The 27,326-nt window shown below is 60.7% G+C and overlaps 1 protein-coding gene across 1 annotated transcript; it reads right to left on the reverse strand.

The window, feature by feature from the left end:
* Positions 1–1,879: 1,879 nt before the first annotated feature.
* Positions 1,880–26,484, reverse strand: CENPF (centromere protein F). Its single transcript, XM_056110546.1, has 19 exons — positions 26,323–26,484; positions 25,773–25,969; positions 25,036–25,160; positions 23,685–23,776; positions 22,852–23,122; positions 21,719–21,921; positions 19,643–19,768; positions 19,436–19,564; positions 18,380–18,502; positions 17,257–17,371; positions 13,118–16,170; positions 9,556–11,778; positions 8,426–8,557; positions 7,069–7,188; positions 6,237–6,401; positions 3,671–3,833; positions 3,066–3,476; positions 2,507–2,685; positions 1,880–2,071 (listed from the first exon to the last, which is right to left on the reverse strand). Exons 1-19 carry the CDS (start codon positions 26,482–26,484, stop codon positions 1,880–1,882), a joined length of 8,181 nt encoding a protein of 2,726 aa, XP_055966521.1.
* Between the last annotated feature and the right edge of the window lie 842 nt (positions 26,485–27,326).

The following is a 27,326-nucleotide window of genomic DNA, read 5'->3' on the forward strand; positions in this document are numbered from 1 at the left end:
TCATAACTGAGGTCACTGGGGGGATCTGGCGTGGCATGCCAGGATTTCAAACTTTTTTTCTTTTTTAATTTTATTTTATTCTTTTTGGGTCACACCTGGCGATGCTCAGGAGTCACTACTGGTCCTGCACTCAGGAATCACTCCTGGCGGTGCTCAGGGGACCATATAGGATACTGAGAATCGAACCCAGGTCAGTCACGTGCAAGGCAAACGCCCTACCCACTATGCTATCATTCCAGCCCCAGGATTTCAAACACATTTGATAAAACTTTGAAAAAGAAGGATATGGATATGGACTAGTGTATTCAGTCACTGAAGACCAGAGGGACAGCCTGGGCTCAAGGCACTTGCCTCACATGTGGCTGACCCCCATTTAGTCCCTGACAACTTGGAGATGCTCATCAGGCACCACCAAAGTGCTACCCAATTCTTGATGCTTGGATCCAGCAATGCTGGGGGTCACCTTAGCACTGCCATGAGTGGGGGAGGGCAGGGGAGATGGTGCCACATTCAGACGGGGCCTGGAATTTTCTTCAACATTTCCTGCTGTCTCCTGCCCTTGGAACTTTCCCCAGATTTGGCCACAGGGATCTGACCTGTGGCTTATCTGCTACTTCCACTAAACAGAAGCTCCTTAACTCCCAGTTTAATACAGCCCTGCTCAAAGACCAGAAGGGCCAGTTCCAGGAAGAGCCAGTTCAAGGTCTGGCTGTCGGGGACTCAGATGGGAGCCGTTCTCCATTCAGAGAAAGGAAAGTCCCACAGTCCTCCCCTGTCCCCAGCCGGGGGCAGCTGGCCCACCTAAGGGAACCCTACTCTAGGCCCTGTCCTTGAGTCGATGAAGTAAGCAGTGGTGTAGGAGCCTGAGTCCATGCAGCGCCCCCGGACTTTGCCCATGTGCCATGGAGCACATGGCAGCCTTGGGGGTGAATGAGTCTAGAATGGACCAAACCCCAATACCTGAAGTCACAGGAGGCCCAGAGGATGCAGTCGAGGCCACTGACCTCTCCTTCCCCATCCAGATACCAACTCACCCCCCTGCACATGTCCACTAATATCCAGCATTCCTCCTGAAAACATGCCTCCTTTGATCAAAGGGCCCTGGGAGTTTCCAACAGCAGGTATCAGGGTCCTAGGACGCTTATTAAGAGCTATCTGCAGAAACACGAAAGATCTTTTTATTCAAAAAAGTAAAATGCCCTACTTCAACGCAAGATCACCACTTGTGAGGATGCATAACCCCAAACTACGACAAACTGGCCTTCCTGAGGGAGCAGCAGCGTCTGGATGCCTCAGAGGGGCCAAAGCCAACCGGTGTGGGGCAGGAGCCCACAGTCACATGCACATATGTACAGGCTAGACTGATGAGGATAACACATGCAGATGAAAGTGGCACAGACACAAATAGATGGGCCACACGTGTGCACACGTGTGCACATGTGCGCGCACACAGATCACGCATGCACGCCCACATGCGGATCATGCATCTGCACGCACTCACACAAAACACACACAGAGCTCACTCATGTGCAAGCACGCACGCACACACGCACACAAACACACTCGCGCTTTCCTGAAACTCCCAGTTCCCACCTAAGTATGCCCTGGGCCTGATTCCTGGGAGCCATATGCACCCCCCCAAGAGCTGTGCAGACAAAGCTGGCACAGAGACGCACAGCCAACAAGTCAGTCACACCCATCTATACTGGGAGAAAACAGGTTGAGAAGAGGGACTGTCCAGTTTCCTACTCGCCCTGTCCAGGGGTCACTGAAGTTCTTCCTGGGTGTGGGGCGGGGGAGGGGAGGGATGAAGAGGGTGGCAGGTTCCCTGCATATCCTCCCATGGTGGCCACCATCCAGGGGTTCCCGTGAGGTGCTCCTACTGGACCCGGCAGTTCTCGCCACTCTGGGGCTCCACAGGGGCTTCAGGGCTGGGGGCAAGCCAGCCGCGTCTGGTCTGGAGGCCCTCCTGGGGGCTGTCGGCTGAAGTTGGCTCCGGGAGGTTCCTGCGGGTCGGGGCGATGAGCATGTTCGTACCAGGCTCCTCTGGGCTGAGCTGGGCAACCATGGCCTGAAGAACAGGAACTAGATTAGAAGCCAGGACAGACAGGCTCTGCAGAACCAAACCCGGCTCTGCACGCCAAGGGCCCAGATGGCATCATACCCTCAGGCGTTGATCAGAACCATGGGCCCAGCTGCCTCCTCCCTGTGCCCCAAAAGGCCAAGCCGTGGTTGTGGGGTGCCAGTGGAGTCTGGAATTCAGACCTTGCCCCACACGGCTCCCCACACACATGCTGCGGGGAACTTCCAGATGCCAGGAGAAGGCCTGTTCCCGGCAACAGGGCCAGGATATGACAGGAGGGTCTCCCAGGGCCCCCAGGTGCTCAGAGCCTTCTCTGAGAAGGTCCCGGATGGCCCTGCACCCAGTGACACAACCCCGCCCCCCACAACAGTTCCTGGCTTCCTGGCACTGCCGTCAAGTCCGAAGGGCAAAGGGAAGCCTGACCTTGGGGGGTTTGGTGCCCCTAGTGGAGGCCTTGGGAGTCCCCACCAAGTTTTCTTTGTCCAAGCTGGGGACGCAGAGCGCTGCCCTCTGGGCGGCCAGGCGGGGGCTGGTCCTGGTGGCCATAGTAGTCCTGCGCAGCACGTAGGGGCTGGTCTTCCCTGAGGGGATGTCGGTAAACCCTGGGGGGAGAGAAGGGGGCTCAGACCCATGACCCCCACCTCAGCAGCTCCAGTCAGAGCCCAGCCAGGCCCAGAGCTGCCCAGATCAGGGTTTGCCTCTTGGAGAGCAGGGAGGACAGAGGGTGAGGGAGGGAGAGAGGGAGGGGGCAGGAGGGAGCGGTGGGAGGGAGAAATGGGAAAATCTCTGCAAACTCTGCAGTCCCAGAGACTGGCCTGCCTAGGGACCCCGAGAATGGCCACGGAAGGCCAGGCCGGGGCCTTAACTGAACTAACTGAAAGATAGCTGGGCGCAGGGCGCCATGGGGCTGCAGTACAATTTGGGGCCGACTGAACTTCTGCACATTTTGGGGTGGGTGGTCAGGCCTCTGGCGGGCACTCACCTTTCCTCACGACCTCTGGCAGGCCCTCGGGCTCATACTCGGGGTCCTCAGGCTCCCCATGGGGCCCAGGAGCACTTGGGGGCATCCTGCGGCTCTTCTTGGGAAAGGCGGCAGGGGTTGCAGGGGAGCCCGTCCCACTGACACGTGGCCTTTTGCCAGGGCCCTTGTCAGGCTGCCCCTGCCCCAAAGGGCTGGGGGCCGGGCCAGGGGGCTGCCGGGCGGGCTGGGCTCTCAGGCGGGCCACCTGCGTCTCCAGCATCTCTTTGGCCTTCTCCAGCTTCTCGTGGCCGATGAGCAGGGTGCAGTACTTGTCCAGGTACTCGTCTGCCTCCCGGCCCTTCTCCTCCAGGGCCTCCCGGAGCTCCTGCACCTCCGCCTGCAGGGCCTCCAGGCTCTCGCCTGCAACAGCACCTGTGGGAGCCAGGGGCACCGTGCGGGGAAGGCCTCTCTGTCCACCCCAAGCTCAGTGCCCAGCCCCCTTCGCCTTGTCCCCGGGGGCAACGCAACCCAAAGCACCCCCTCTGCAGAGGGCACATCCCTGGGACTGGGTTCAGAGGGCATTCCCGCCCACCTGCCCACCTGTCAGCCCGGAAGCCGGCACCCACCTGCGGGCCGTGTCTCTTCGGTGGCCTCCAGCCGGGCCAGCTCCTTCTGCAGCGCCTCCTTCTCCCCCTCCAGCTGCTTACATGTCTGGATGAGCAGCTTCATCTTACCCTGTGCGCGGGCGCTCTCCTGCTTCAGCTGCTCCGAGCATCTCCGCTGGTCCATCTGCAAGACAGCAGGGAGATCTCACAGGCCCGAGCCACTCCCCTCAGCCCCACCCCTGCTGCATCTTTAGAGGGTGCAGAGGGGGTGAGGAATGGTCTGAGCCCACAGCAAAAACCATCACGGCCACACAGGGCCTCCGGGTCTGCAGAGTGCGGCCTTTGCCATCCTTCCCTTCCTGCCCTGGGGCCAGCGAGCGTCCCTCTTGCGCCTGGGACCGTCCTCACAGGGCATTCTCAGTTCACCCAGGAGGGGCCAGGTCTGTGGTGGGGTCAGGGAAGTTGGGGGGATGCAACCCTGGGTGAGAATCATTTCCTCAGGCACCATCAAAGCCTGAGAGGCTCAGCAAAGGCCAACAGCTACAGCCTATCAGCAAAATAAGGGTTTTAATTTAGGAGGCCTGGGGGGCAAGGGGGGGGGGGTGGGAGGTTGAGCCTCCAGCAGGGCCAGGGGCCACCAGGGCCCACACCAGAGTGCCCAGGAGGCCATGTGCTTGCAGGGATGGAAGCCAGGGCCCTAGCATGTGCTCTGTCTCCAACTTAATTCCCCAGACCTACATTTACCAGGGAATAGTGGGACTCAGGTCATTGCCACCCCCCCCCCCCGCCCACACACACACAAATACAGACACATAGAGACTCACATTGACAAACACACACTGACACAGATATATACAGACACACAGACACACACACTGACACAGATGCACAGAGACACACACACACTAACACAGACACACACTGACACACAGACACTCTCAGACATACAAACACAAACAGACACAGAGACACTCATACACACAGACACATACATACAAACTGACACTGATACACACACAGACACACACACACTGACAATAACACACACTCACACAGGCACACGTTGACATTGTACAAAGACACAGACACACATACAAACACATACATTGACACAGACATACAAAGACACACTCTCACACAGATACACAGATACAGAGACAAACTGACACAGAGACACACACAATGACAGACATACAACAGACACTAACACAAATACATAGACACACAGACACACTAACACAGACACGCACTGACACACACACTCTCAGGCACACAAACACAAACTGACACAGAGACACTCATACACACAGGCACATACATACAAACTGACACTGATACACACACAGACACACACACACACACACTCAGACACACCCTGATAGACACAAAGAGACAACACACAGAGACACACAGACACACACTGATACACTCACATAGACATGCACAGACATAAACACTCACACACACACAAACACACACACTCAGCCCCTCAAAGCCCGGCACTTATTCACAGGCAATGCTTGGCCTGGCAGATGCTGAAACAGCCTGTGTCCATGCACCATGTGAGGCTGGCCCACTGCACCAGCAAGAGCCTGACTGAAGTCTTGTCCCCTGATGCCAGTGGGTCTCACAAAACAGGCTGCAGACACACCAGGCTACACAACCTGAAAAACCTGCGTAGTTCTGAAACCATGCCGCTCCCAGAGCTTCTGGTTGGAGATGCGAGGCCTCAGGGTTCGGTTGACACCATGCTTCCACCCCACACACTCATCTCATACAACTCAGTTATGGGGCAGGAGCACTGCCCTTCTGGGGTTCCTCTCTCTAACTCCACTTAACATGTATCAACTAGCACCTTGCTAGGACAATACAAGATCCAGGTGGACTCCGAGAACCACGTGCCCTGTATCTGAGCCAACATTCCCTACTATGAACAAGCCAGGTTCAAAACACCAGTAAACAAGTTGCTAAAAAGTAGGGGTGAGGTCCAGAGAGAGAGGACAGGGGTTAGGGCGCTTGCCAACCCCAGTTCAACCCCTGGCATGGCCCATTACCACCAGGAGTGGTCCCTGAGCACAGAGCCAGAAGCCCAACAACCCCTGTCCCTGCCAAAATACAGATATTCAATATACAACTAGTATCATACATTTGGAAAACCTCAGGGTACCCTGTCAGCACAGGGTGGACGCTATGAATTGTTTGGGTCTGGACGTGGCACATTCTGTTTCCATCTCCGGGAAAACATCTGCAGGAATGAGGACAAGGTGGGGCTCCCTCCCTGGTGGGACAACCACAGCACCCTCTGCAGACCAGGACCCGCCACTTTGCTCCCAGAGAACCTGAGGGGGGTGTTCTGGGACAGAGCAAGAGGCCCTCACCGCTCCCCAGCCAGCCCAACCCAGCCACCTGGCTACCCACAAGCCTGCAACATCCTCTGGCCAGGGCTCAAGTCTTGTCCAGCCAGTTCTAAAAACAACTCCAAGAACCATCACTAGCATAAGTCATGACAAGAGCAATAACTGCGCTTAGCACTGGCCCCAGGGCCAGGCCTCCCCTGCCATGTGGACCATGAGGGTCGGAGCCAGACCTGGGCTTTCTTCCTCAGTTCCTCCAGGTTGTTCGTGGTGGCTTCCAGGGCCTGTCTGAGCGTTTCCTCACTGCCCTTGAGTCGCTCCAGCTCGGCCGTCTGTGCGCTGAGTTGTTCTTCCCTTGAAGCCAACTTCTCGTGGCACGTCTGCATGTCCAGCTCATGCTATGGCAGAAGAAAGCAGCTTTTATCCAGGAGACTTGGCCCAAAGCATGGTCATGGGAAATAAGTCATGGGGTTGGAGAGACAGCACAGGTCTGATAAGGCACTTGCCTTGCATGCAGTCCAGTGGCCAGCCTCCCGAGCCCCACCAGGACTGACCCCTGAGTGCAGAGCCAGGAGCAACCCCTGACCATTGCTGGCTGTGGCCCCAAAACAAAGGAACAGAAAAATCAGGCACATTCCCCATCCTGGAAGTCACCTGTCTCTCAACCCCTCCCCTTGGCCTTATGGGGTCCCTTGGGCCCGATCCCCACCTATCTCTCCATCCTCCTAATCCTTAAATGAAACTCTCCCCTAAAATCGTAACTGTCTGAAGCCCATTTCAGAGTGACCCAGTCACACCCCCACCCCTCTTCTCCCAATCTGAGATATGTTTCAAAAAGGCTTGGGACGGGGCTCAGAGGCGGCCAGGGCCTGGGAGCCTCTGGGTGCTCTGCCCGGCCCTGCCCAGACGTGAAGCAACAGCCCAAGTGACAGAGGGGGCTACAGGCCAGGGCAGTCACGAATGTGACCTGTTAATGGGGCAAGGAGCACGAGGACCTCCTGCACCACACATGCCACGCAGCCTCGGGCACTTCTGGGGGGGGGGGGGCGCGGTCCAGAGCCTCACCTGCCGCTCGGCATCCAGCAGCCGCCGCTGGTACTGGGCTGCCTCCTCCTGTGCCCGGCCGGCTCCATCCAGGCTTACCCGCAGCTCCTCATTCTCCAGGCTCAGCACCTCCACCTGGCCCTGCAGGGACAAGCAGTGACCAACTTGGACAGTGGCTGGGCCCCAGTGAGAACATTGGGAATCACAGCAGGAGCGAGTTGGGGGAGGGCGAGGAGCCCCCGAACAGGGCAGGCAGATCAGGACCCTCCTGCAGTCTCTTCTGCCCAGAGTCTAACCAGACCTCTAAATCCCAGAGTCAAGGAATGACACCCCACCCCGGCATCTGGCCCCACTGACCAACCTGAGCAGCCATGATCCTACACCCCACCCTGCTTCCTGCTCAAGCCTCCCAGCCATGCTCCTTTCTGGGCCAGATGAGTGCACACATCCCACCCTGCCATGGGCATGCCCTGGTCCCCAAAGCAGGGCAGACCCAGCCCTCCTGGGACCCCCAGACCTCGAGAGACCCAGCCCTCCCGGGCCCCCCAGACCACAAGTGACCCAGCCACAGTCAGGGCTGTTTCTCCGCACACCTGCCTCTCCCGCCAGCCCAGCTGTGGCCCAAGCGACAGTACTGGCCAGTCACCGCCCACCTCACAATGCTGACCCCCTGGACTCGCTTCTTCCTCCTCCCTCGGGAGGGCCCGTGGCCCTCTGAAATGCCCTGTGTCTGCATTGCTCCAGCCCTCCCCTTTCCACTGCGTCCTGCCTACTGTCTGTTCCCAGCTGCCAAATGCTGCCTCATGGAATCTGGGAAAGGCAGCGGCCATCCTAAGCAAGGCTGGCTGCTCAGCGGGTCTCCTGTGGTCACTCTGGGCAGATCCGAACCCTCACAGCCCACTGCTCCCATCCACTCTCCCATCTCAGCCTGGACAGATGCTGAAGGACAGAGGCTGGTCCGGTCTTCAGGACCCCACTCAGTTCCGCTCGACTTTCTCAGACCAGCCCTGCTACACAGGTACACACACACACGCACACACACACAGGCACATGTGCATGCACTTACTCACGTACACATACAGGCACACATGCACGCAGACATGTGCACACATGTACACACACACACTGCCCCTCGCTGTTTCCTTCCCACGGTCCAGTCAGGTTTCTCCCTGGGGGGCTGAATGACGATGCCCGCCTGGGAGATGCGGCCACGGCTGCCTCCTGCCTCATGAGTTGCCCTGAAGAGCACCTCAGAACACACCCAGGGCTGCTGTGGAATGTCTGCGGGCGATGGGGCGCCTGGCCTGTCTGGCTACCTCCCGGGCACCTCCACAGGCCCCCAAGCAGAGGTGCACGCCCAGGTCAGCAGCCCACTTACTCGGCAGCTCTGAGCCTCCTCGGACACAGCTCTGAGCTCCTGGGCGAGCCGCTCCTTCTCCCCGCACAGCTTCTCCTCCCGCTCCTGCCACGCCTTCTGCAGCTCTGCATCCTTGGCCACCAGGGTGCTGACCTAAAAGGCAAAAGGCCACCATACATTTGGCCACACGGGGGCCAGGGGTCCAGGATACCAAGGACCACTAAGACCCACAGTCACGGGCATGCGCTGGGGCTTCAACACCAAGATGGACCAGGTCCAGCCCAGGAGCTGGATTTGAGCAAACGCAGCAACAGGAGGCCAGGGACAAGGTTTCCACCACGTCTCCAAGTCACATGTGCAGCATGTTTGAACGCAGCATCCAAGAAGGCAGGGTATGCAGCTACCTGGGTTGCTTCAGCTCTTGGGGCTGGAGAAACCCACCGAGATGAGAAGTAGCTGGTCACAGCTCCAGGCTGAGGGCCAGGGAGGTCGCTGGGGTCAGAAGGCAGAGCCCAGACAGGGAACTGAGTTTGACCCCTGGAACACAGGGGCCTCAGACTGGTGGCCCCCAAGTAGGGCCTCGTCTGGCCAGGCTGGCCACTAACACTGGGATAGGTCCCGGGGGCCCCTTGAGCGTTGCCCGGAGGCCAGCCCCCAAGTGAACTTCCTCGTCTGAGTGAACCATCGTGCAGGCCATAGAAAGCCAGAATCTGTTCCACAGGAGTGATGGGCCACAATCAGAGGCATTTTCCAGGTCCCCTTTTCTTCCCCTCCAGCAGTTGGCTGGGACTAGAAGCCAGGGCCTTGTGGAAATAATAAGCAGTACCCTTGGTCCTCTGGGGCAAAGCCGGGGGTGGCTAAGGGGACCCGCCAAGGGCCTGCCCTGCAGCGTTTGCTGTCTGGTCACCGGGCCGGAGCACAGGGTGTCCAGTCCCACAGGGCCCTGCTCTAGGGCAAGCTCTGCCAGGAGGCCGCGGTGTGGACCTGTGATGAGCCGTGGCCTCCAGTATGGGCCTGACCCAAACAGCCCCCAACCTCCAAGGCACCCCCATACTCACTGAGCTCCCCGATTCTGCACAGCAGCCAGGGAAGTAAGGAACTCCCCCCCAAACCCTGTGCACCCGGGGCCAGGAGGGGCGGTCACCACTTACCTGCTCCTCCAAGGCCACGTTGTCTGCCCGGGCTGCTGCCAGCTCCTCCTGCAGGTCCCCCAGCGCCTTCTGCTGGGAATCCATGGCGTTCTGCAGGGCCTGAAGCTGACCTGCCCGCTCGGCCTCCTGCTCTGCCCGGGCTTCGGCCTGCGCCAACTGTGCAACCAGCTGTCGGTGGTCCTGGGCCTGCACACGTGCAGCTTCCTCCTGTTCTGCCAGCCTGCGCTCACCATCCTCCAGGCGGCTGAGCAGCTCGGTCTTCTGGCCCTCCAGCGCGGCCACCTGGGCGCCCAGGCACACCTCGGTGGCCTCACGGGACTGGCGCAGGCTGGTCACCTCGGCGTCCAGCTCTGCCAGGCGTGCACGCAGGGTGTCAGCGGTCGTGTGGGCTGCGTGGCTGCACCGTGCCTGCTCCCGCAGCTGGCCTTCCAGGTCGGACGTACGCTCCCGCTGCTCCCGCAGGTCCGCAGACAGGGCCTCCTGCTCGGATCTTGAGCTGGCCAGCTCCTCCCGCAGAGACTCCACACACTGCTTGGTGTCCTCGAGCTTGGCGGCGGCTGTGGCCGCATCCGCCTGAAAGCACTTGGCCTCGTGGGCTAGCCGCTCCCGGTGGCTGGTGGCTGCCTCCAGCTCCCTCTCTAGGCTGGCCACTCGCTCCTGCAGCTGACCTGCCTGGTGCTCGCCATCCCGCAGCCGCGCCCACACCTGGCATTGCTCCTGCTGGTTGGCCCGCAGCCAGGTGCGCAACCGGGCCAGGCTCTCCCCAAACAGCCCCAGCCCAGGTTCCGGCTTCTGCTCCGGCCGCGGCTCTTCCGGGCACTCTCCCGCTGCACCCGGGGAGTCCCAGCCGGCGCACAGGGCCGCAACCTCCTCCTGGAGCTTGTTCAGGTCCTCTGCTGCGGCACGGACTTCTTCCTCCAGCTGCGCCTTGACTCGCCTGGCTTCTTCCAGAAGGCTCTCCAGCGAGCCCCGCTGCGCTTCCACCTCGGCCACTTGGCCGCGGGCCTCCTGCAGCTGCTGCGCCAGCGTGGCCAGTCCAGCCACCTGCACACGGAGAGCCTCGGCCTCGGCCTGGGCCTGCTCGGCGTCCAGAATGGCCCGCTCCTGTCCCTCCTCGGCCAGTTGCAGCTCCCGCTCCAGACTCTCCACGCGGTCCTGCAGCATGTCCCCGCGGCGCTCACTCTGGCGCAGCTGCTCGCGGGCGCGGCGCCGCTGCTGCTCATCCGCCTCGATGCGCTCGCGGAGGCGCTCCATGCCCCGGCGCAGCTGCCGAAGCTCGTCCTGAGCACAGCCCAGGCGCGTGGCCGCTGAGGCCCTCTCGGCTAGCGCCACCTCCAGGGCCTGGGCCTGGCACTCCGACTTGCCCTGCCCTGCCTGGACCCCGCCGTCCTCGGGCGAGTCCTTGAGCATCTCCGTGCAGCCCGCGCTTGGGGACTGGGCCTCGGGGGCTCCTGGCAGCTCCTTCTGGTCTCGCTCCCCGTCCCCTTCGCAACAGGCCTCGCCCTGCCCAAGCTGGCAGTTCCTCTCTGCCATGAAGGCCGCGCGTTGTTCCTCCAGGCAGGTTATGAGTCTCAACTTGTCCTCATTGTCCTTGGTCAAACGCAGCTTCTTCACCTGCATGTGGGCCAGGTTCGCCTCCATGGGTAGGACGCGCCCCTCGGCCTGCCCACACTGGCTACGGAGCCCCTCCAGCTCCTCCTCCAGGACCCGCTCTCTGCAGGCGCAGTCTGCCACCATTGCCCGGCACGATCCATCTGTGTCCACGTCCAAGTTGTCACCAGGGTCTGCAATGTCCCCTTCTGCCCCCTGGCTCGGGGAGGTTTCTGGTTCCCAGTGCCTGGAGGGGGTCTCCTCCAGTGAGCGGAGCTGCTGGAGCAGACCCTGTACCACGCACTCCCGCTCCTCTAGGGCACGTGCGAGCTCCGCCCTCTCACTCATACTCTGGCTCAGCTGCTGCTGCAGGTGCTGGAGGGCGTCCTGCAGCTCTGGGGAATCTGCGGACACCAAGGCAGGCCGAGCAGGCGAGGGCGGCTGGGATGGGCCCCTGGCTCTGCCTTCACCAGGGGCCTCTCCAGAGCTCTCTCCCAGCTGTGGGCCCCCGGAAGGCGGGGGTGGGTTCTCTTCCTTCTGGCCCGTCCCAGGTGGCCGAGCATTCTCCTCGGCTCCCTGGTAAGCATCTTCTGATTCTGTGGGCTGCTGGCCCTCATTGCTGACCCGAAGAGCCTGTGGCGGTGATACAGAATGAGATACAACGAACAACCATCAAGCAGAGGACTGAGGAACGAGACCCCCCCCCCCCAGGCTCAGATGACTCCTGACACAGTCCACACCACTGCACAGACTCCTGAAAGAGTGCTCCCTCTGAGCCTGAACCCTGCGGGCAAACGTGCTGTCGTCTACGCCATGGTAACCTACCTAAGCTTCCCGATTCCCCCAAGAATCTCCCGGGCAGCTCGGGCATGAGGGTCTCGGGCATGAGGCTGCCCAGTCCCACCTCAGTGCTCAGCTTTCATCTTGATCTTCAATAAAAGGTACTGGGGACTCATGACCAAATCTGTCACCAAATTGGCCCTTACAATGCCCAGGATCAATGCCCCAGACTACTCTCATCCATAACAAGGGATTGGCCGTGCATATCCGCTCAACACCTCCACCCAATCCAGGTCGGATACAGGGAAACAGTGAACACTGTTGAGTCTCACAGTTATCAATATCTTATTTTCCGCATCATCGGTGCCACTATGTAATTGGCACACATAAAATGGCCAGCACAGTATATTTCAAAAGTTCACATAATGGTTCTACCATGTTTTTTGTACACACACACACACACACACACACACACACACACGTTTGTCATCAAATCCAAGACTTTATGTAGAGAAACCTGGTAATCAAACCACTGTATTCCTAAACAAGGAACTATCTCTCCCAATGCCTGATATCAGTGAATGGTTTTCTATCAGAGAAAAATTGCTAGCAAAATATTCAGTAATATAATAAATTTCTACATTTCTTTCCACGACTGTAACTCTGGCATTAAGAATAGTCTAAGATTGTAACTACTGCAACTACGTAAAATACTAACTATGTAAGATTGCAACTATGTATAACTATCCACTTGTTACTCTGGCATTGACTATTCTTAATGCCAGAGTTACAATCTGACATTAAGAGTAGTCTGTTACAATCTGACTATGAAGAATAGTCTAGGATGGGTAGAGATAGGACAGCAGGTAGGGGGCTTGCCTTGCTCAGTGACTGACCCAGATTTAATCCCTGGCACTACATAAAATCTCCAGAAGCCCTGCCAAGTGTGATGCCTGAGTAGAGCCAGGAGTAAACCCAGAGCAGAAAATAAAGCAGTCTAGCGGGCTGGAATGAGAGCCAAGGGATCAGGACACTTGCCTTGCACACCGCCAACCCTGGTTCAGTTCCCAGCAGCACTGACTGCCCAAGCATTCTCAGGAATGAACCCTAAAAGCGCACCTCGACCCAAAGTCCAAGGAGGAAACCCCTTCCCCTGCGGGCCTCCCAGCTCGGCCCCACCCTCCACACACACCTCCTCCAGCTCCGGGGCCAGCAGCGAGCGGGAGCCCAGGTCCAGGCCCTGCATCTGCAGCTGCGCAGCCTCCAGCTCCAGCGCCAGGCGCTCTGTGTGCCTCCGCTCCTCCGCCAGCCGCGACTCCATGTCGGCGGTGAGACTGGCCAGCCGCTGCTGCCACCGCTCGCTCTCCGACAGGTGCCGCCGCCGCTCGGCGCCCAGCAGCTGCTCCAGCTCCTCGATGGTCTTGTCCTTGGCTGCCCCTTGACTCTCCAGGCTCTCCTCCAGCTCCCGGCAGCGGGCCTCCAGCCCCTCCAGCCCAGTGGCCACGGGCAGGCTGTCCTCCCGGGGGCTGGCCAAGCCGCTCCCGCCCAGGAGGCTGAAGGAGGTCTCCTCCCCCGCGGGCTCAGGGTCTCTGTAAAAGGACTCTCCGACCTGTGGCAGGCCGGGGCTGTCCGTGACACAGGAGGAAGACAGGGACAGAAAGCTCCCGTCGCCAGGGTCCTCGGCCACCTTCTCCACCAGGCGGCCCCGCAGGACAGGGCTATCTGCCTGCAGCGTGCCCACGTAGCGTTGCAGCTCGGCCACCCTGGCGCTCACCTGGCAGCGCTGGTCATGCAGGAGCTGGTGCTCATGCTGCAGAGAGAAGAGCTTCTCCTGCAGCTCAGAAAAGTGCCTGCGGACCTCTGCCTCGGGGCCCTGGTCACAGGCATCCTTAGGACTAGGGGGCCCCCTGGGGGTCGCATTCAGCTCTGCTCTCAGCCCCTCTTCCTGGGTGGGGAGGAGCCCCGGGGACTGGTTCAGTCCCCGGGCCTCAAGGACGAGCTCCTCGACTTCCTCGGCCAGTGTGCTGGTGGCCGCCATGCACTGGGCCCGCACGTCGTCCAGCTCTGCAAGGAGTCGCGACTTCTGCCCGCGCAGCCCCTCGCACACCTGCTCCAGTCTGGCCAGCTGACCCAGGGCCTGCTGCAGGAGCTCGTTCTCGCCGCTGGGGCTGGCTGCCAGCTCCTGGGTCGCGGCTGACTCAGAGCCCAGGCCGATGGCAGGCTGCACCAGTGCAGGCCGGGGCTCCTCCTTCCTCTCCAGCGGGCCCTCGGGCTCCAGCTCCATCTCTATTACCGTGGCTCCCAGCTGCCCATCAGCTCTCTGCGGAGACACATCTTCCTCCTCAAGGTCCATGTGCAGGACGGCGGCCTCCCCCGTGCTGGCACGGCCGGGGCTCCCCTCGTGGCTCTGCCCCCGTGGTGTCAGCTCAGGGCTGGGGTGCCCTGGGCCTGCGTCACGGGCTGCCCGCAGCGGCTGGGCCCCCGTGAGGACCAGAACTTCTGACTTGAAGCCACTCGGCCCGCTCCCGGGGGGCCCCTGAAGCTCTGCCAGGCGGGCCACCAGCTCCAGCCGGAGACGCTCGTGCCTCTCCTCAGCTTGGGCCAGCTCGGCGGCATGGGCTTGGCGTTCCCTTGCAGCCCTGCCCTTCAGCTGCTCCAGTTCCGTCTGCTGGAGCTGGCAGGCGCTCCTGCTCTGGCCCAGCAAGCTCTCCAGGTGCGCCTTCTCCTCGCCAAGGTCCCGCAGGGTCTGGCTGGCCTCCTCGCAGCGCTGCAGCAGAGCAAGCCTCTCGCGGGCGTGCTGGTCAGCCAGCTCCGACAGGCGCTGCTCCTTCTCCTCGGCGCGGCGCAGGCAGCTCTCACTCTCCCGGAGCAGGCTCAGCTTCTCTCGCTCCAGGACTGCGTTCGTGTCCCTGAGCGAGCCGTTCTCCCGGGCCAGTGCTGCCATTTCCCGTTCGCTCTGGGCGAGGGCGAAGCTGATCTCCTCCTTCTCGGAGGTCAGCGCATCCACTGCCCGCCGCTGCTCCCGGAGGGCGTCCTCCAGAGAGCAACTGCGCGCCCGCAGCTCCTGCGTCTCAGCCTGCTCCGCCTTCAGTGCCTCGCTCAGAAGCTGCAGCTCCTCCTTGTTCTCCAAGGCCGCCACCGCGCCTGTGGCCGCAGTCTGGCAAACTGAAGCGTCTTCCTGAAGCTCGCTGAGGCGCTGGCTGGTTTCGGCCACGAGACTCTGGTGCAGCCGCTGGGCCTGGGCGAGGTTCTCTTCCGCCTCTCCTCTCAGCTGCACCAGCTGCTCACAGCGCCGCTGCAGGTCCGAGTTCTCCTGCTTCTGACACTCGAGGGCAGACTCCAGCCATGCAACCCTGCTCTGCAGGCTGGCAAAATCAGGGTGACTCAAGGGAGCTGGGACATGGCAGTGGCCACTGTCCAGGGCTCGTGGGCTCCCTCCCTCTCCCTTGCCGTCAGCAAAGGTAGAACTTGGCACAACCGGCTCCAGCAGGCTTCTGTCGGGAACGCTGGCGGCATCCTTGGCCCACAGCTGCGCCTGGAGGCTCTCACAGTCAGCCAGCAGGTCCTGGTAGGCCTGGTCCTTGTTCCTGATCTCGCTGGCCAGCGCCCCAAGCTGTTGCTCCAGATCAGCCACCTGCCCGGAGAGCCGGGCCACCTCAGAGCACTGGTTCTCTGCCTCCTCGCGGAGCTTCTGAGCTACGACCTCGGCCTCCCGGCGCGCCTCCTCGCTGACCCGCTGCTGGGCCTCAGCCTCGGCACTGCGGCTGTCCAGTGAGCAGCGCAGGCCCCGGATCTCGGCCTGCAGGTTCTCCCGGTCCAGCTCCAGCGTGCTCACGCGCTCCCGGTACTCGTGGCTCTCCAGCTGCTGGGCCCTGAGACCCGCCTCCAGGTGCCTCAGCTGGTCCTGCAGGGCCCCTCGCTCTGCATCCAGTTGCTGCAGCTCGGGCTCCTTCTCGCTCTTCCAGAGGGCCAGCGCCGCCCGCTCGGCGGCTAGCTGCTCTTGCTCCCTCTGCTGGGCCTCCAGCACCTGCCGCTGCCCCTCCAACTCCTGCTCCACTCGGCTCAGCTGCCCGCTCAGCTGCTCGAGGTGCTGCTCCCTCTCCCTCAGCAGGTGCTGGCAGCCATCGCGCTGCTGCTCTAGGTCGGCCCTGGCCCGCCTCAGCTCCTCCAGTTCCACGGGGTTCTCCTGCTTGTCCAGCTTCTCCTGGAGATTCAGGAGCAAGGATTCCTGAGACTCAATCTTGGCTGGCAACAACAAAATGACAATTTTTTGTAAGTTGTCAGGAATCTTAAAGAAATTTCTTTTTTCTTTTTCTAGAGCTCTAAGTGCTAGGGGAGAAGAAAAAATGAGGGGCAGGAGTGACAGTACAGTGGAAGGGCGTTTGCCTTGCACGCGGCAGACCCAGGTTCAATCCCCAGCATCCCATATGGTCCCCTCTGCACCACCAAGAGTGATTCCTGAGTGCAGAGCCAGGAGTAACCCCTGAGCATTGCTGGATGTGACCCAAAAAGCCAGAAAAAAAAAAATAAAAAGGAAAACTACCCTCCAAACTAAGTCACTGAAGCCTGGTCCAAAGGCAGCATTCGGGAAGTGACAGGTGCCTGCCGCCGTGTCTTACAGCATGCTGAAGAGAAATGGAGGCCCCAGCCTGAGCGAGTGCACCCAGGACAGGTCTGCCTTGCAGGCTGCCAAGCCCACACCATAAGGGTCACTCCACAGATCAAGGGGTAACCCCTGAGCACACCAGCTGTGGCCAAAACACCCTGCTTCTGACACTCGAGGGCAGACTCCAGCAATATGAGCCCATTCTGCAAGCTGGTAAAATCAGGGTGATTTTCCAAAAAGAAAGAAGGGAAAAACAGGTCCTTTCTTCAGGCCGGTAGCGCACTGACTTCTTCACCTTCTCGGCTTTAAATGAAACGTTGCCTATTGCACGTTTATAACCTATAGCCTATAGCCTCCTCCGCCCCATCCCGCGTTCCCACTGTCATGAGCCTCCCTCCCTCTGAACCCTGTCAGAGGGTTGGGAAGCCCTCCTAGACAGAGCCCAGGAAAGGTGGGCCCTGACCCATAGAGCAGCCCAGAGGCTGGGAGCGGGCTGCCCCCAGGAGGCTGGCACAGTGCAGGGGGACCAGCACCAAGCACAGCTATGTGTGCAGGGATGGGTTGGTCACAGTGCCCACAGAGCAGGCTCAGCCTCACTCCACACCGCAGAGGAGAGAAGCAAGCCCACCAGATGCCAGGTAGGAGCAAGGGACTCAGCACCCTGCCTGCAGCCCCGACTCACTCCCAGCTCCTCCACCAGGGGGCGCCCTGCAGCCCCGACTCACCCCTCAGCTCCTCCTCCAGGCTCTGCCTCTGACAGCAGCTCCGCTCAGCCCTGCCCAGCTCCTCCTGCAGGTGGCGCACCTGCGCCGCCAGCTGCTGACTCTCCTTCCTCAGCTCCTGCAATGGCAGACAGGTGAACAGGACGCACAAGCACGGGAGCAACGCCACTCGGGGATCCCTGGCCCTGTTCAGACACCCCCGAGGCTGGAGACGCTGGGGCAGTTGCTGCAGAGGAAGGATCCAGCGAGCGCCAGAGTCAAAGCTGCAGAGCATCCCTGGCAGCCCGGACACTCGGGCGGGCACTTCACTGGAGGGACAGAGGGTCACATGGCCCGGGAGGCTGAGCCCATGGTGGGGCCGGCCCACCCTCCAGCTGAGCATCCCCAGGAGTGGCCGGCCACAGTGGGTGGCACAGACCAGACCCACCGGGTGAGTCTGCAGGTCCCGGGAACCCAGGGACCCCGCGGGAGAAACACCCGCTGGCCAGGTCAGCGCAGGCGGGTGGCAGTGTCAGCACGGCCCCTCTGAGACCGGCTTGCAGACAGGGTCTGCAAGCTCAGGCCAATGGTCAAGCGGCAGAAAGGGTCGCTGTCGGCTCCCAATAGGACAGGGTAGAGCAGCACTCCTTCCCATGGATTGCAAACACCAGCCGAACCACAGGCAAACTCCCACACAAGTTCCATCTCCTCCTAAGCTGTTGTGGCCCCACACACAGCAGGTGATGTTCAGAGCCAAAGAACAGCTCCCGCTCGACTGCCCTGGGGACAGGCAGGACCTTGACAGGCTGGGCCAAGCACCCCCCACACACACCAGGGAGCAGAAGCGTTCAGGAAACCTGCTTTCTGCAAATGGCCCAAGGAAGGGGCAGCTCCAAAACTTAAAGGAACAATTAAGACCCACCTCGAACACCCTACCAGCAGACGGCCAGAGCAGGACCAGGCAGGCCGGTCAGGACCAGCAGGTGACCGGAGGGAAGGGAGTTGGAGGAGTGGGGACGGCTCCGCGGTTTCCTGTGGCCACTCCCAAGCCCAGGCTGGCTTAAGGGCAGCTCCAAACACTCGGGACCGAGCCGGGCTGTGTGTGTGCATGTGTGCGTGTGTGCCCAGACCCCACGCACTCACTCACCTCACTCTCTCTCCGAAGCTCACTCTCCTTCAGCTCACTTGCCTGTGAGGCCTGCTCAGCTCTGCAGAGCTTACGCTTAGACTCTTCCAGACTTTTCTCCAGTTGTAGTTTCACGGAGGTGACCTGCCGAGAGAAGCCGTCACTAGGTGGCCCTGGGTCACCGCTTCTCCCCCATCGACTCCCCTGCCTTCCCCCCAGCTGACATCTGTTACGGCAGGAGCCCGCACACGCTTGGCTGAGCTCCCAGCAAGCCACATGCTCCAGCTGAGGACCTCACACACCCTCAGTGGCCATGGGACCCCCCCCAAACAGCAGAGCAGCTGGGTCCCTCTCAGCTCATGGGGCTCTGCGGGGCTCAAACTCACAGCCTCACCTGCAAGACAGGCGGTTACACCACTGAGCCCCACCGGCCGTGTCGGGGTTCACTCCTGGAGGGCTCAGGGGCCCATGCAAGGTGCCAGAGATTGAACTCAGGTCAGCTCACATCCTACCTGATGAACACCAGCCCCAAGCTGCTTCCTAAACCAGCACTGATTCCTCACTACTAAACAGTCCTGGAGTGAGAGGGTTAGCAGTGGTCAGCTGGGACAGTAGGAGTCAGGCTGAGGAAAGCATCCAGCAGGAGCTGAGAACACAGAAGCCTGCAGTGCCCGAAACAGCACGGGAGCTGCGAGAGGGTGGGCGGGAGGGAACACACACATGCCCATGTACCCACGCGCACAGGAATGCACACACACACACGCACACACAGAGAGCCACAAAGAAATAGAACCAGCAGTAAATGCAACCCCAGGGGGTAAATATGAAGCCAAGAGATCAGGAGGATGCATGTGCCACGAAGGTGCGGATGAAAATAACGTGCTCATAACATATCAAATACTGCACATATCACAGACTTGATGGACAAAAAGAAATTTCTTACAAGAACCAAGGAGGGTGAGCACACGTGCAGGCGAGAGCACCCGGCTAGTGGCCTCCACCCCGCCCCTTGCTGTAGGGGGCCCCAGCCCCAGGAACACCCCTTGCGCTCTGCTCCCCCACACGTGTGAGCCCCACCTGGTCCAGCTCGGCCTGCAGTGCGCCGTGGGCGTGCTTCGCCTGCTGCAGCTCCTGCGAGAGTCGGGCCTGGGTCTGCGCACGCTCCTGCTCCAGGCCCTGCAGGGCCCGCTGCTGCCGGCACAGCTCCTGAAGGAACCAAGGAGCCGGCGTGAGGGCCAGCCCGGCGGGCAGGAGCACGGGGAGCCCGCGCACGCCCAGCCTCACCTCCTGAAGCTCCTTCTCTCTCTCCTTGCTCCTCTGCTCCCAGGAGCACCGGGCGCTCTCAGCGTTCTGCCGCTGGCAGCTCAGGTCCTCCACCAGCTTCTTCAGCTTCTGCTCCAGCTCAGAGCACTGGCGGGGGAGCAGAGGGTCAGAGGAAGCGGCCACCTGCCCTTGAGCATGTCAGGCTGCCCAGGCCTCCTCAGCTGCATTTTGTGCCACGAGGGGCGTCTGGACGCCAGCGTGGCCCAACAGCCCAACTCAGCCCTGGCTAAGTTTCTCACAAGGATAAGACATGTGTGAGGTGAGAAGCAACAGTGGGAGGAGCCGAGCTGGGACCCGGCGGCAGCGTCCCTCCGGCATGATGGACGCTCCATGCGCATGTCTGATCTTGCCTCTGGTCAGCGACGTTCCACAAGCCACCCAGCGCTCCTATCCAGTACCACCTCATCCCCAGACACTTTGGGGAAATCAACCGCCAAGACCTCTGACCCTCCCCTGGGCAGGGGGACCCTCTGCCTGCCCAGGCAAATGCCCAAAACACCCCAGGAAGCAGCACAGGCTTGGAAGGAGCTGGGGAGCCCCACCCACTGACCTAGGCTAGCGCCAAGGCGAGTCTCCGGACACAGCCAGTCTCACCTAAAGGAAACTGGGGGCCAAGGAGATGGGAGCGGGGGGCCCTGGCCTGCCCGTGCATCTCACTCCGACCTATCAACCACCAGAGTGGAGAGCAGAGCCAGTGGACGAATGAGCCACCAGTGCCACAGCATCCAGCACCCCAGGGCACAGACAGCAGGGGAATGAGGCACAGACATGGGGGACGGACTCCCCAGGGAAGCCCTGGGGCCTGACACCACTTGGGAGGAAAAATCCCCCCCACCCCCAAGAAAAACCCAACAACCAAAAACATCCCAATCAAAAGGTTAAATGCACAGCCAAGGTCCAGGGAAACCCACTGCTCAGCACAGGACACTGTCCCTGGCCTGACCATACCAAAGCTCCTACTAGGAACCCACCGAGACTCATGGGCAGTGTCCCCTGTGCTGGGAATGTGCCAGGCACTCAGGTCCCGCAGCAAATAAGGTCAACGAGAAGTATCACCCACTGGAGTCCAGAATGTTCTCAGCAGTTCTCGGGGCCGGGCACCCCTGTTGCCCCTCCTGCCGCCTGCACCCGGGGCTGGGGGTAGCAGACCCTACGCCCCTTCCCAGGCAGGAAGTGAAACAGAGCCCAGGAAGGCCTCACTGGCAGAGGGCCGAAAGAGCTGCCGGCCACTAGGTGTCAGGAACGGTCCAGACAGCTTGGGATCTGGCAATGTTGGGGGGGGGGGGGGGCGGAATCCCACCCCACAGCTGGGCCCAGGCTCTGTCTACCTCCCAACTCCTAGTCAGGGCTAGCAGGCGGGAGTCTGCAGATGGGAGGGCGTGCGGGGGTGATGGGGGCGAGGGGGTTTCTAAATGAGCAGTTCGCCTAGCAGGTCCTCAGAGATGAGGCAAGGGAGATGGAGAGGGTCAGGCACCCCCGCCAGCACCACGACCTCCGCCCAGCAGGCCGAGAAGAGACCTGAGGACACGAGCAGCGCAGGGAGACCCCAAGGGTAAAGGCGAGAAAGACCTGGCACTGGTGGCTGGGAGCCAGGGTCCAGCACCAACGAGTGTGGCCCCAAAACAAGCAGAAAAAAGAAGCAACAAAGCGAGCAATGACCTCTGACCTCCCAGAACCAGTGCCCGACACACAGTACAGACCGGGAGCATGAGAGAGAAGGACAAGGGACGTGGGAGACCCCGCACCATCCCCAGAGGCTGGGAGCCCGGGCAGAAGAAACCCAGCCAGAGGCGCTAGAGCCTTCTAGAAGCTCCATCCTTGCCCACACAGCCGCCCTCTACAGATGCCACGAAGGATCGTGGGGAAGGGGGGGTACAGAGACAATCTTGGTGCTGCAGGCCTGAGGGCAAGACGGCACTGGGCCAGGAGCATGCAACCCCACCCAACCCGTCACCCCAGCTCTGAGAGCGACCGGATGGAGGGCGCAGGGTCCCCGCGCCCATCTGGCCTTGCTCCCTCCCACCCACCAGAGCCTACCTTGGTCACCGCCTGCTCGTGCTGGGCGCTGACCCGTGCCAGTTCGTCCCGGCTCCTGCCCAGAGCCTTCTCGCTGTCAGCCAGCTCGGCGCGCGCCCGGTCCCGCTGCAGCTGCAGCTCCTGCAGCCGGCCGCCCTGGCTCCTCGCCTCCTTCTCCTGCGCCTGCAGGCGGAGCTGCAGCTCGCTGGCCTGACTCCGAAGCTCTGAAAGGGCACAGGCCCAGTGGCGGGCATGAGGGCGGGGTCCCCAGGAACAAGGCGAAGAGTTGGGCTGCACAAAACCCCCGCTACTTCCATGGGGTTTCATCTCGGGCAGGTGACACCAGCCGTCCCGAGCACGGGAAAAACACATTTCCCCATGCCTTCCCCCAGGAACTGGGGGGGCAGGGGAAGGATTGACACAAACAAGTCACCAAGGGCCCCCCGTCACAGCACTCATGAAAATCCTCACTTGGGACTTAGGCGCCCAGCAAGATAGCAACCCATGGCCTACGGGAACAGAACTGCACCTGGGTGGGGCAGCCTGAGAGGGAGCGGCCTCGAGGCCCTTTGGGGGAGGGCAGTGGGGTGGAGTGGGACCACGCAAGCGGGGAACCATCACCCACAGTGGCGCAAACCACAGAACCTCCATCAGCACTAAAGTCACAAGTAGAATCTGCACTTGGGCAGAGCCCCAACCAGCCAACCTTCCCCCGCGTGGGCTCAGCTCGGGCTTGGCTTCCTGCGAGTCAGTCCCGGCAGCCTCCAGCCCGCCCAGGGACAGCATTTTATCCTCACCCTCCAGCACGTGGCCCGGGACAGTCCCCGATCCCAAAACACCACCTGGAGCCCTTGGCACAGACACCCAAGGTACAGGTCTGCTCCCGCGTGGACAACCAGGGACCCCACGTGTCCATGTGTCCATGGCTGAGCAAGCAAGAGACAACTCGGCCTCGAAAGGTAAGTATGTGAATAAAACGCACACTCATTTCCGAGGGCTGGGGACCAGGTACAAAAGCATGTGTGTCTCCTACCCCCCCCATACCTCCCTCCACACACACACATGCACACATGTACACACGCGCGCACATGCACGCGCACGCACACACACACACACAGGCCCAGTGTCTGCTATCTCGGATAGCACAAGGTCACCTTGGTTCTGGGCTCTGAGCTGGTCCAGCAGGTGAGACCCACTCGAGCAGTCTCCACAGCTGCTGACGGTGTCCCTCTGGCCAGACCGCAGCCTGCTCGGGGTCCCCGCCTGCTCCCCAGCCGAGGACTGTCTCCTCCCAGGAGTCGACTGGGCGCCCAAGCAGAGACGGCTAGGAGTCCAGTCCTGCTGCCAGAAGACGGACGAGGAGGCCTGGTGCCGGGCGATGTCCCGGTGGGTCCTGGTACTCTGCGGCATGGGCGGGCTGGCTCTCTGCAAGGGGAACATCGGAGCCTCAGCCCTCTCTGGCAGGGCAAAGGCCTGAGAAGGGACACCAGAAAGGTGTCCCTTTCTGGTGTCCCTCTCTGCCCAGGCCAACGACCACCAAGTCCAGCCACTGAGACCCTCCCCTGGTCCCCAGATGCCTGCTTCTCCTCACCAGGCTGGGTGCGCATCCCTGCTGGCTCAGTGCAAGGATCACTCCCAACACCTGACCCAAGAGCCCTCCGGCAGGCTGTGTCCGCCCACAGGGTGCCAGCGGCATGTCAGCACTTCCCACCAGACAACAGGGCGCAGCAGGGCTCCAAGCCGATCCATGCAGCCTCCCCTGCCGTCCTCCAGAGATGCCCAGTGCCGCGGCTGCCCCAGACTCCACGCGGCGCAGAGCCCGACCCAAACACTTGGCCCCCCAGTTGTGCAAACCCGCTTTCCGCATTCCTGCCAAGCAGCAGGCAGAGCCTCTGCCACACAGGAACCTGGCAGCTGTGAAACGGGCGAAACGGGGCAGGTGGCCCCGTAGCTGTGCTGCTTGGTCCAGGGCTCCCGCACGCCTCACCTTGGCCTGCCAGGCCTTGACCTCCGCCTCTAAGCGTCTCCGCTCCTCCACCTCCTTGTTGTACTTCTCCTTTAGCTCCTCGTAGTCGGAGCCTGGTGCAGACAAGTCCACAGCGTTAGCCCAGCAAAGAGGGACAGAAGGAGTAGGGGAGACCGTCAAACTCCTCTCAGACACAGAAACCAGGACTTCCTAGCACTGGCTCAGCGGCACCGAGAGATTTATTCATGTTTTTCAGAGGACTGGTTTTGAGCTGCCTAGAGCCCTTGAGCCCAGGGGGCACCCAGGACCACCCTCAGGGGGGGACAATGGAAATGCAATGTCAGGGTTGGGCCCAGGGCCCCCAACAGGCTCAGCCTGCAGTGCTGCTGAAATCCCCCCTGCCCTGGAAACCGATTATTTCATACCCAAGAGCTGGAGAGACAATAAAGGGAGAAAGGAGCTTTGACCCCAACACCCACTACAGTCCTTGAGCCCTGCCAGGGTGTCTGAGTACCTCCAGTGTGGCCCCAAAACAAAACCAACAAAAGGGCACCCTGAGAAGGGCGCCCTGAGGGCCACAGAGCACGTGCCCTGGACAGAGGAGGCCCTGCACTCAATTTCTGGTACCACAAAAAGCAGAACCAAAAGCCAGGGCCCAAAGAGGTGGTCCAGGAGGTGGGGGGCTCGCTTTGCACAAGGCTGCAGCTGGTTCAGTCCCCACCTGAGCACAGGGCAGGAACAGCCCAGAGCACTGTGGGTGTGAGCCAGACAAAGAGCAAGGAAAAAAGGCCAGCACTTCGGGGCTTCCGCCAGCAGCCCAGTACCGCTCCCAGATGCAGACACGCAGGGGCAGGGGCAGGGGTTGTGCTCTTTTTTTGTTGTTTTGGTGTTTTTTTTTTTTTTTTTTTTTTGCTTTTTGGGTCACACCTGGCGATGCTCAGGGGTTACTCCTGGCTTTGCACTCAGGAAATCACTCCTGGCAGTGCGCAGGGGACCATATAGGATGCTGGGAATCGAACCCGGGTTGGGCACGTGCAATGCAAACGCCCTACCCGCTGTGCTATCACTCCAGCCCCAGGGGTTGTGCTCTTTTCCTTTTTCAAGCCCACGTTAGAAATCAAATATGTAACCAAGGACCAGAGAGGTGGCAACGGGTCGAGGCACACACTGTGCATGCAGCCAGCCTGTCCCACCCACTGTGCATACAGCCAGCCTGTCCCACCCAACGCCCCAGAACCACCAGGGCCACCCCAAGCACTGAGCGTTGCCAGGTGTGGCCCCGATTCAACACAAAACCGAATCGAGTCCTTTCCTTGGCAGGGTGAAAATCTCAACAAAAGAGCCAGTTCAGTCAAGGAGGAAAAACTCTTACCACCACTGCAGTGACTGGGCGTCACCGGGACAAGCAAGCCCTTCTGCGGGGTGGCCGCTTGGTTTGAGGGGGCGCTCTCTGCCGAAGGGGTGGCCACCTGTGTCCTCTCCAGCTCTGCTCTGCACCTACCGGAGTGCAGGGGAAGCTGGTCGATCAGGGACAGCCCCCAGCCACAGCAGTGACGGGAACTGAAGGGACAACGTGAAGCCGGTTCAAGCCTTCTCCCAGCTGCCGCTGGACGCAGTCTGGTCAGGGGAGCAACTCCAGCCGTTGAAACAGCCTCCGAGCAGCAGGGGGCCACCAGCAGCAGCACCCACTCAGGGGCAAGTCCTGGGGCCCAGCACTCTTTAGGGTCGAAGGCCAAGAGAGCTGCCAGTCACCGGGAAACGGACGCCAGTGATAAGCAAGGTCTGGGGGCCAGGGCCAGAGCACAGCAGGTAGGGCTCAGCCTCACACACTGCCAACCCTGGTTCAATCCCCGGCACCCCAGATAGTTCCCTGAGTAGAGCCAGAAGTAACTCCTGATCCTCGCCAGGTGTGCTCCAAAACCCTCCCCCAGCCCCCCCCCCCCCCCGCCATAAAAAAAAAAAAAAAGAAGCAAGAAGCAAGTCTCCTGAAAAGAGAAGAGAGAGAAGCCGGTCTCCTGTTCCTCGTCGGCTTCCCCGGGGGCCAGCGGTGGGTATGGGCAGCCCAGGCCCCTCTACTAGCCCCCGCAGTCCCGCCCCAAGGAGACCCACCTCTTCAGCTCCTGCTCCAGCCTCTCAATCTGTTTTTTGCCAGAGCTCAGCTGGCCTTCCTGGAAGCTCAGCTGCGTCTCCTTGAGCTGCAGCTCGTGCGCCATCTTCTGCTTGGCCCGCTCCAAGCCCTCACACGCCTCCACCAGACTCTGGTTCTCCCGTTTCAGGCTGACGCCCTCACTCCTCTCACTCTCTACCTGCAAGGCGGGCGGGCGGGCGGGCAGGTGGGCAGGCAGGCGTCCACACACCCACCCCAGGCAGGAGCCTTGAACACGCTTCCCAGAATCTGAGAAAGAGCTCAGAGACCCAGAAATCCCCCGAACCGTTCACTGCAAAGTTCAGGGCTTACTAAAACGGGGAAGTGTTTCCTGTGCGCAGACAGCGGCGCCCGCCTCTCTCGGGGCTGGCCAATGCACAGGCATGAGGGGGGAACGGCTGAAGTTCCAAGAGTGCCACACGGGTATGAGCAGAGCCCGAGTCGGGCCCTGGGATGCCAAGCACTGCGGTGCTCCCAGTGAGCCCCCCCCCCAGTCCCCCTGCCCCCACCCACCTTCTGCTTCTGTTTCTGCAGGGCTGCCTCCAGGCTCTCCAGCTGGAACTGCCTCTGCTGCCTCTCCTTCTTCAGCTTGTCCAGCTGCCCTTCCAGCTCCTGGACCTTCTGCAGCACCCGCCATGGCAGGCCTTCCTTCCACTCTTCCAGAGCCCAGCTCATCGTGCTCCCCTTCCGGAGGCAGGTGCTCACAGGAAAACTAAAAGGCAGAATGAGGCCATCAGGCAGGAGAGAAACCCGGGGACCGAACACCTGTGTCCACAGAGCAGGTCTCCAACTGCACCTCAGCGAGGCCATAGGAGAGCGTCTGCACTCCCTCCTGGAGGTGAATCCCAAGTACGAGGAACAGCAGGGGACAAACTGTCGTCTTGATCACTATGGACTCGATGTAACGCACCAGCCCACATCCTGACTGAGCCCCGTTACCAAGGGGCCCACTTGGGTTCTGAGCCCTCCCCATGGCCACCCATGTCCCCAGGATCCTACGGATGGACCTTAAGAGAGGACGAGCTGGCCCGATCGGGTCAATTAGCTTCCCTTGCCCTTATTTCTGTTTCTTATGTAGCTGCAAGCTTCCTACTGTATGGTTTGGTTTGTTCTACTTATCACCGTATCACTGTCATCCGTTGATCGTCAAATTACTCGAGGGGGCACCAGTAACGTCTCTATTCTTCCCAGCCCTGAGATTTTAGCAGCCTCTTCTTACTCGTCTTTTCCCCGTGATTGGAGGCTCTTTCAGAGTCAGGGAATGAGACCTGTTGTTGTTACTGTATTTGGCATATCAAATACACCACGGGGAGCTTGCCAGGCTCTGCCCATGAGAGCAGGATACTCCGAGAGGCATATATTTATATAGTCTAAACCCCATCAGATCACTTGATCATTTGATCACTTGACTTTCCGTTAATCATCGATTTGCTCAAGCAGGTGCCAGTAACATCTCCATTCATCCCTGTCGCGGGCTAGTGTAGCCTAATGGCGTCTGTTCATTCTAGGAACACGAA

The sequence above is a fragment of the Sorex fumeus genome, unplaced genomic scaffold, assembly GCF_029834395.1.
Source record: "Sorex fumeus unplaced genomic scaffold, SorFum_2.1 ptg000010l, whole genome shotgun sequence".
Taxonomy (NCBI): domain Eukaryota; kingdom Metazoa; phylum Chordata; class Mammalia; order Eulipotyphla; family Soricidae; genus Sorex; species Sorex fumeus.